Below are 9,039 nucleotides of genomic sequence, written 5' to 3' on the forward strand. Positions count from 1 at the left end.
CCAAATATTTGAGCGAGAGAGAAAGAGAAAGAAGGAGATGCAGTTTTCCGATCGCGCCCCCCTCCCCGGCCCCAAACTGCAAGATAAATACTTACTTCGCCTTGGAACCAGGTACAAGCTAATACTCAACAATACTGATGCCTTGTTTTTTTTGCTCTGTCCGGACCGCAACGCTGTAGCCAATTTAGATATGCTATAAATTTAAGAGGTTGCCATGGTCACGGCGCGCCCATTGGCCGCCAGGCCCCCTACGTGCCGCGCCACGTCACCAAATCTGAATAAGGATGCGCGAATTAGGCGGCGGCCAGACAAAGATGAGGATCCGGACCGCTTGAAAGTGGGGGAAAGTGCCGGCGCCTCCGACACCGGGGAAAGCCGTTCGGCAGAGCCGAGGCGGCCAGCCACCCAAGACACCTGAGGGAGCCCGGAACGAAGGCCGGGGCGCACGCGGCCTGGGGCATGAGGTCGTGAACGCCGCCAACCCCACAGCGCCGGCCAGCTCCGCGCCGCCGGGCCAGCGACCGCCCAAGGACTTGACCGGCTGAGTCTTGGTCCCGACCAGACTCGCCCAGCGGCTGCCCGAGAGCAGAGGCGAGGAGCGCACGCCGCAGCAGGGCCGAGAGGCCCGAGGGCCGGGGGCCCAGAGGGAGGGCAGGGCGGCGGGAGCCGCCGGGCCGGGGGGCTATGATGGTGCACTGCGCCGGGTGCGAGCGGCCCATCCTCGACCGCTTCTTGCTGAATGTGCTGGACCGCGCTTGGCACATCAAATGCGTTCAGTGCTGCGAGTGCAAAACCAATCTCTCGGAGAAGTGCTTCTCGCGCGAGGGCAAGCTTTACTGCAAAAATGACTTCTTCAGGTAAGATGCCGCGCCGCCCTGCTGCCTGCGCGCGCTCCACCGGGGCGCCGGAAAAAGGGACAACAGTGAACCCATCGCAGCCTCCAGGGCTCGCAAGCTTGAGATGGGGCCCGGGGCCGCAGGCCGTTCGTCTCCGATCTACAGCCAGGAGAGGGGCCGCGAACCGACCGAGGAAGGCTGCTACTTCACTGCCTCCCGGGATGGCCCCTTCAGTCCGGCTCTGAATGGTGCTGGGGCAGGGGGAGGAGGCCCTGACAAACTTCCTTGCTACCGCTCTCTGCCCCTTTCCAGCGGCTGCTAACTGGAAGCTCCAGCTCGTTCTGAACCAGGAACGATTTTTTTTCCTATATTATTGTTGTTATTATTTTTGCTAGAGTTGGGGCTATCAGGATGGAGGCTTCCCCCTCCAGGCACAGCCCACCCGCTCCCACCCCCCCTCCCCAGTCCAGAAACCTCTCTTGGAAACAAATAGAAACTTCCCAGCTGTAGGGGATGGGGGCAGCTGGGAAGGTCTCTCCTTGGTGAGGGTGGAAGACAGACTCTCGTCCATCCTTTCCCTCCCCGTCCATCCTTTCCCTCCCCGACATTCCCAGGGCTGGGAATCAGGCTCCTTTTCCATGCCCCCCCCCAACCCAGTCCTGACGGCTGGGTCTGGGGCAGGCCAGGGCCTGTCAGCTCTCTAGGCCTCAGTTCCCCCAGCTGGGAGATGCTTCAGGGCAAGCCTGGATACCTGAGCAGGGTTTGGTAGCCAGGCCCAGTCTGCTTTCTCCTGACCCCAAGTTCCCAGAGCCAGCTTTGTGAGTGCTGGGGCACCGAAGGTTGGCCCCAGTGGCTGGCACCAGGGAATCTGCATAGGAGAAAATGTCCTAGGGCAACGGGTGCCTTTACGTGTGTAAACTCCTGCCCCCCTCCCCCCGCGAAGGCCTGGCGCCCCTAATGTGGCCGTGCTTGCAAAGAGCCTAATGATTTTTGATAAGGTGCCTATGGCCAATTACAGCACTGGATAAGGCCAAAAGTGACTTATGGCTTCTAATGCCCTCACTACATCAATGTCACCCAAATTCGCCCTGTTTAGAGACATGGGTGTGCATCAATGTGGTGTCCCCAGTGCTCCCCCTCCACTCCAGGCTGCCACACCTCCTCCCTCCCTTTGGGGGTCGGCATCCCCCTGTTCAGAGCAGGCCAGCTTTCTCTCTGGGCTTAAGGCAGCAAGGAAGGGAACGAATGAGGCAAAGGGGGAGTTGCCATTCTTTGCCCTGGTCTTACAGGGCTCTGAATGCCTTCTGCTGCTTCTCCCACTGCCTGCCAGGGCCAGAGATTGGAGTGGGACACTGCCCAGAGTGCACCCAGCTGAGCCCCTGCCGCCACAGCCCTTGTGGTGGAGCCTAGGGTGTGGGGGTGGGGTAAGCAAAGCTTTCAGGTGGCACAGGGAATCTGGGAGAGATGTCCCTCCTGCTGAGGCCCTCCTGGAGAGAGGCTCCTCTAGCCTGTGGCTAGGATCAGCTGGTCGGGCAGATGGGTGCTACCTGGGTCCCATCAGACTAAAAAGGTTCTAGGCGGCAAAGCCAAGAAGTAGCCTACAGGCAGCCTGTCTGGTTTTGAATTCTTCTTGGGCTCCAGAACCGAGTTGGTCTGGGGCAGCCCAAGCAAGTGCGTCAGGGACAGGCTGGGGGTGGGAGTGGGGCATTTGGGGATACTCTGGGCCCCACAGCTCAGTGCTCGGCAGCCCAGCAGATGGTGAATTAACCCAGCCAGCCTGGCAGTCCCTGTCCCAAGACTGGCCCAGGACTCATGTCCCACTTCTGCTGTAGCCAGGAAGGCAGGATCAGAGGTTTCCTTTGACAGGCATGGGAGCCAAGGTGGGTAGTAGATGCAGAGAGAAGAGAGGGGCTGGGAGGCTCCTTCACCAGCCCACCTGCCAGTGATGGACCCTTGCCCTGTGTCCCCAGGCGCTTCGGCACCAAGTGTGCGGGCTGCGCGCAAGGCATCTCGCCCAGCGACCTGGTGCGCAAGGCTCGCGGCAAAGTCTTCCATCTCAACTGCTTCACCTGCATGGTGTGCAACAAGCAGCTGTCCACGGGCGAGGAGCTCTATGTCATCGACGAGAACAAGTTTGTGTGCAAAGATGACTACCTGAGCTCATCCAGCCTCAAAGAGGGCAGCCTCAACTCAGGTATGGAGGCCTGTGTCCATCCTGGCCCTGGGACCCTAGTGCCTTCTCACCATGCCAGCACAGCCAGCACAGCCCGTCAGGCATTCTGCAGTTCTCCTGTCCTTGCCCGGGGGTCTGGGAAGAGTGGAGTTGGTCCTGCAGACGAACTGGCACATGCCAGCTGGCCGCTGCCTTCCTCCCAATTCCAAGCTAATCCTCCCGAAATTCTGAGTCCAGTAATTCAGCCCTCTGCCTCCTTTCGGCCTGGGAGGGCACAGCTTTGGTACTAGAGGGCAAATAGAAAGAGAGGGGGAAAAGAGCTAGAGGCAGCCCAGCCTCTTCCGCCCTCCAGGCGGCAAGCAGCTTTCTTCTGAGAGTGCGCCTGCCTGGCCCTACCCCGGCCTGCGCTGACTCGGGCTCAGAGTGTTGGCGAGGGGCCTTTTCCCAAGGCCCTACCCCGCTTGAAGAGAGTGGGCGGGCGCCGGTTCCCTGAGGGAGAGGCCCGTAGCAGGTTCCAAAGAGAAGGAAGCGAGGTCCGAGGTCGCTTGGGCCGTTGGAACCGGCCGCGGGATTGGAGAGGCGCAAGGCCGCCGCTGACTCCGCGGTTCTCCCTTTCCCAATCCGCCCGCCTGCCCGCAGTGTCATCCTGTACGGACCGCAGCTTGTCCCCGGACCTCCAGGACCCCCTGCAGGACGACCCCAAGGAGACGGACAACTCGACCTCGTCCGACAAGGAGGCGGCCAACAACGAAAACGAGGAGCAGAACTCGGGCACAAAGCGGCGTGGCCCGCGCACCACCATCAAGGCCAAGCAGCTGGAGACGCTCAAAGCCGCCTTCGCAGCCACGCCCAAGCCCACGCGCCACATTCGCGAACAGCTGGCGCAGGAGACCGGCCTGAACATGCGCGTCATCCAGGTGCGGCCCCACCCAAGCCACCTTTGTGATTCCCGCCGCGCACCACCGCCAAGGCCGAGAGCGCACGGAGTTCCGGGGTGGGAGCAGACGGTGTGTCAGAGCTGGAGGACAATTGGGCATGCGGCCGAGGCCGGGCACTCTCTGCCCATAGCTCAGTCCAGTCCAGCCCTCCTCCTGGCCCTGCGCCGGGGAATGGAGGGGTTAGGGGAGCAAGTCAGCTCGCCCCGTGGCGATCCGCTCTCCCGCCCCGGTGCAGGGAGAGTCTCCAATTCTTTTCCATCTCCTCCCACCTTCTGAGCAGAGAAAGGGCCCCGTTCACCCTTCACCTGCCCCTTCTCGCGCCTATCGCTGCGCGGGGCGGAACGAAGCGGCCGAGGCCGGCTCGGGCTGGCTAGGGGCCCAGGCGAGAGCCTTGCAGGGTCGGAGGCCTTTATAAAGCCGTCAGCCCGCTGGCGAGCCGAAAGCCAGGAAACCCAGGTCTTTATGAGTCGCCCCACGGGTCCGCGAAATCCTTCAGCTTTGACTGCTTCGCCCAAACCCCTCCCGGCCTAATCCGGACTAGCCCCGGTGTTGGGCGGGGTAGACCCGATGCAAAAGAGGCGTTAGGGCCTAAAGGGGGGTGGGGCGACCGGCCCAGGGAAGGACGGGGGAGGGCCTCTCGGGCGGCGAGCTCACGGCGCCCTCCCCCCGCATGCACCCCTGTCCTTGCTCGGTCCCAGGTGTGGTTTCAGAACCGACGGTCCAAAGAGCGCCGGATGAAGCAACTGAGCGCCCTGGGCGCACGGAGACACGCCTTCTTCCGGAGTCCGCGACGCATGCGTCCCCTGGGCGGCCGTTTGGACGAGTCGGAGGTGTTGGGGTCCACCCCATACACCTATTACGGAGGTAAGGGGTTCCGCGGGACGCGCCGCTTCACTCCTTGACCTGCGCCGTCAGCCCCGCGACTGCCCCTCCCGCTCGCGGTCGCTTACCCAGGACTTGCCCAGTCACGCACACGCTTGATCCTCATACCCTGCACACGCGCGCACTCACCCACTGACACCTTCCGGGCTTGGAGCCGCACCTGCTGTCGGACTCACCCATAGGGGACCCACAGAGGGGGCTCCCAGGGGAGCGCGAGGGATACACGGGGGCACACACCCACGCGAGACCCCCGAGGTGTTGCACGCTCACGCTTGCGTTCAGAGGCCTCGAGGACACATCCGGTCACACACAAGGGACACCCCAGGCCCCGCGGTGGACTCCCTCACCACCCTCCCTGTGTTCCGCAGAGGCTCGTACTGACAAACGCACGCGCGCCTCCCCGCCGCCGCGGGACACTCGGCCTCCGCTGCCCCTCTTCCGTGTGCACTCGCGCGGGGCGGGCGTAGGGGAGGGAGGAGCCGGGGATCTGAATTCGTTCCTGGCTGTTTGCCCGCCGACTCCCAAGGCGGCCACCCGGGCTCCGTCCGAAGCGGGGCCGGTGCGCGCTCGGCGTCAGGCGCTCTTTGGGTCGGGCGGGTTCTGGGCCGCACTTCCGCCCACCTCCAGCTCCAAGCACACGGGGTTCGTCCTGATTTGAGCTCAGGCAAAACACAAGTTTGGTCCAACTCCACAAGGATGTCCTAGATGCTTGGGGTTTGGATTTAAGTTTGTAAAGGAGATTTCGAAATTGGCTGTGGCAGGCTCAGGTCTGGCCTTGGGCTGTTTCCTCCTCATTTGACCCATCCCTTCACTCCGACCAGGGCCCTCTTAGACTCCTGGCCGGCAGCACGGGGCAGTGCCCACCTCCCCACTCTTCGCAGTGTGTGTTGTGGGAGGAGGTTAACCTCTGGGTTTTAAGGGGACCCGGCGCCCCTGTGCCCCAGGAAGTCATTTCTGCTCTGGCAGGCACAGCATCACCTATCTTTCACGGCCGTCGGCTGATTTGGGGAGGAGTGGCAGCCTCTCCCAGAGGACTTCGGTGACAAAGGGTTGGGGAAAGAGCCAGGCGGACCCCTCCGTACGCTCAAGGGGCCTAAGAGGTTAGACCAAGACCAGGCTAGGTTCTTCCTCTCTCCCCGCCTCCTCTCCCCCAGGCCAGGCAGAATGTAACGCGAAGCGGCCAGTCTGCGGGGAGACCTGCGGTAGCCAGGCCGGGTGGCAGACTGCAGCGGCAGCAGCGCGTGCCCTGACCGCCCAGTGCTGGGCGTGTCCTGCGGACCCTAGATTCTCTCAGTACCTACGCGGTTTTGCTTCCTACGAGGCCTGGGGGAGGCACCTGCCTGGGTCATTAACCAAGGCTTCCCCTGCGAACCCCTGCACCCTACACACCTCGTTCCGCAACCTCCTCTCTGCGCGCCTGCTTGAAGGGGTGGGAGGCTGGACGTGGTAGGAGGTGGTCGTGGTGGTGGGGGAGTGGGGGACATTCATTCCCGGAACAGGGCGGGCGGGGGAAGCAGGATTCCCCAGCCCCCAGCGACGCGGCCCCGCCTAATCCGCGCTGGGAGATCCCGGTGGTGCCTGCCGGCAGCGGACGAGAAAAGGGCCGGGCGGAGGGGCCGGCGGCTCCCCGTGGGAGCGCGGACAAAGCCCCAGCTGCGGCTTTTGTGCCCTTTTCAGACGGCGTTTGTTCCAATTACCCCCGGCCCGGCCGCCATATGGGCGGAGGCGGCGCGCACGGCGCCGGGGCCGCGGCCCTCGCTGGTTTGCCGGCTCCTGCGAGCCGCGCTCCCGCCCCCACAACCCTGTCCCCATCCCTGACCCTTGGGGGACTCCCGATTGAGTGTCCCAGACCCCTCTCCTTCACTTTCGGGGAGAATGGAATTCGTAGCCTTCCAGTCTACTGGCCAAAGGTTAAACCTAAACCTAAACCTCCAGGAATTCACCCCCGCCCGGATTTGGAACGATTTCCGGGGAAGGGGGTGAAGGGTGCACCCCAAATCAGCGGTGATGGTGGCCCCAGGACGGGGCCAAGAGGGGGGTCATTGGTTTTGCACAAGGCGGGCTGTCAAGGGTGTAGGCGACCAGGTGCTCCGACGCGAGGTCCGCAGCCCAAACCCTCTGGAGACGGAATGTTCCGAGGAACCGGGAGGAAAGTGTCTCGGGGAGGGGAGAGGCAGGCACGTCCTGCAGTTGAGGGAGGGGGGAGGACAGCGCACCTGTGTCTTTTTCTGGGGACAGAGCCCCCGGAGCTGTCACCAGTGTCTCAGAAGGACCCAGTGTCCCCAGATGCTTCAGAACTTGGTGTTCTGGAACCCCCTAAAGCGAGCCTGAAGGATGGCTCCTCCCGCCCCAGGCGCCCGGGCATATTCGTGTGCTCCTCAGCTTTCTCCGAGCCGCTGAATTCGGTTTCCAGGCCAAGCTAGGCCAAGACAAATGGGGGCCCGCGGGTTGGGAAGTGTGCTTGCGGGGCGCTGGACGCGCCGGGGCTCGGGCGCCCGGGGCCGCTGGAGAGGACGCTGAGGTCGCGCGTCTCCGGGCCAGGCGGCAAGCATCAGCAGCTCGGGCCCAGCTGGGGCTCCGCCGGCGCCCCATCCGCTCTGCTGTGCGGATGCGGGTCTAGTCACTCCCGGCTATTTTGCCGGGGCCTCAGGCCTCTCCACCTGCGCGTCTCTGGCGCCTTCAGCAACGTGTCTCGCTGGCCCTGCGGTGCGGGCTCTGGGCGCGTCTGGGCCTCCAGTTGCGCGTGGCTCTCAAGCCCCTGGGGGGGGGCCCGTCCCCCCCAAGTCCCGCTTCTCGCTCCACCTCCGCGCATCTCTGGGGCTGGCCCTCGGGTCTGTCGGTCTCTGTCGTGGCCCCGGCCCTTCTGGGTCGCTGTTCCCGCTGCCAGCGCCCCCTCACTGCCACCGAGCGAGCGCCTGGAGGTCTGTGGCTCCGACCTTGCGTCCGTGGCTACCCGGCGCCCTGGCCGTCTGTCGTGCCGATGTCCCTCACGATCTGAGGCCCCCTCGGCAGCTCTCCGTCCTCCCCGGGGCCGCAAAGCCGGGGCCTCCGTAGGTCTCCCGTCTAGGGTCCCTGCCGCGTGCGGCTTTACGCTTGCTTAACCACCCGCGGCGTCCGGGCCCTGCGCCTCCGGCTCCACCGCGGTCTAGCCCCTGGCCCTGGCCGTGACTCACTGTCTCTCCCATCCCCTCCCGCAGACTACCAAGGTGACTACTACGCGCCCGGAGGCAACTACGACTTCTTCGCGCACGGCCCGCCGTCACAGGCGCAGTCCCCGGCCGACTCGAGCTTCCTGGCCGCGTCGGGGCCCGGCTCGACGCCGCTGGGCGCCCTGGAGCCGCCGCTCGCCGGCCCGCACGCCGCAGAGAACCCCCGGTTCACCGACATGATCTCGCACCCGGACACGCCGAGCCCCGAGCCGGGCCTTCCAGGCGCGCTGCACCCCATGCCGGGCGAGGTGTTCAGCGGCGGGCCCAGCCCGCCCTTCGCCATGAGCGGCAGCAGCGGCTACAGCGGACCCCTGTCGCACCCCAACCCCGAGCTCAATGAGGCCGCCGTGTGGTAAGGCTGCCTTCCCGACGCGGCCTCCCGAAGCCAAAATGCCCAGCAACGTGGACGCGGCGAGAGACGCAGGGGCTCCCTCTGGGGGGGCTTCTCTCTTGGGTCCGCACTCGATCGATCGGCAGCTGCTCCTGGGCGGGGCGCCCAGGGGAGCCGACCCCACCCCGGCACCCCGCGGGCTCCCCGCCTTCCAGACCCCAACCCTCCGGAGGATCGACAGAGATCCAGCGCCATCCAGGCTTCTCGACCCGCACCTGCTGCCGCCGCCTCCCGGGACTGGGAGAGGGGCGACGCGAGGAGCGTTTGGCAACCTTATTTCTCACTCTGCTTTTCCCCCCACCGTGGAAAGAGGATGAGGAGGAAAAGAGAGAGCGGGGGATAGGGGAACAGGGTGGAGGAGAGAGAGAGAGAGAGAGAGAGAGAGAGAGAGAGAGAGAGTGCGCGCGGGGAGAGATGTGCTTAATGGGCGTGAACCCAAGAGCCGGGCAGAGGCACCTGCCGGCTTGCGCCCCCCGGTGGCCATTCCTGGGGTCCGCGGTCAGCTTTTCCGAGCAGTGGGCAGTGGGGCCTTCTTGGCCACGGCCCCTCCTCCGTAACTCTGCAGACTTGCATTTTGAGCTCGAGGGGTCCGGGCTGCACCCTGCTCTCT

The 9,039-nt window shown here is 64.6% G+C and overlaps 1 protein-coding gene across 1 annotated transcript; it reads left to right on the forward strand.

Moving 5' to 3' along the window:
* Nucleotides 1–306: 306 nt before the first annotated feature.
* On the forward strand, nt 307–8,504 carry LHX5 (LIM homeobox 5). The gene is made up of 5 exons (XM_040986880.1): nt 307–857; nt 2,807–3,030; nt 3,649–3,926; nt 4,646–4,811; nt 8,027–8,504. The coding sequence occupies exons 1-5, from the start codon at nt 685–687 to the stop codon at nt 8,392–8,394; spliced, it is 1,209 nt and encodes a 402-aa protein (XP_040842814.1). The 5' UTR covers nt 307–684; the 3' UTR covers nt 8,395–8,504.
* The last annotated feature ends 535 nt before the right edge of the window (nt 8,505–9,039 follow it).

Source organism: Ochotona curzoniae, unplaced genomic scaffold (genome assembly GCF_017591425.1).
Source record: "Ochotona curzoniae isolate NIBS_2020 unplaced genomic scaffold, NIBS_Ocur_1.0 contig_46, whole genome shotgun sequence".
NCBI classification, from domain to species: Eukaryota; Metazoa; Chordata; class Mammalia; order Lagomorpha; family Ochotonidae; genus Ochotona; species Ochotona curzoniae.

Excerpts from the sequence above, each read along its gene's own strand:
- LHX5 (XM_040986880.1), top strand. The coding sequence starts at position 685 with ATGATGGTGCACTGCGCCGGGTGCGAGCGGCCCATCCTCGACCGCTTC. Across the intron at positions 3,927-4,645 it reads TGAACATGCGCGTCATCCAG|GTGTGGTTTCAGAACCGACG; the intron begins GTGCGGCCCCAC and ends GCTCGGTCCCAG. Across the intron at positions 4,812-8,026 it reads CCCATACACCTATTACGGAG|ACTACCAAGGTGACTACTAC; the intron begins GTAAGGGGTTCC and ends CCCCTCCCGCAG.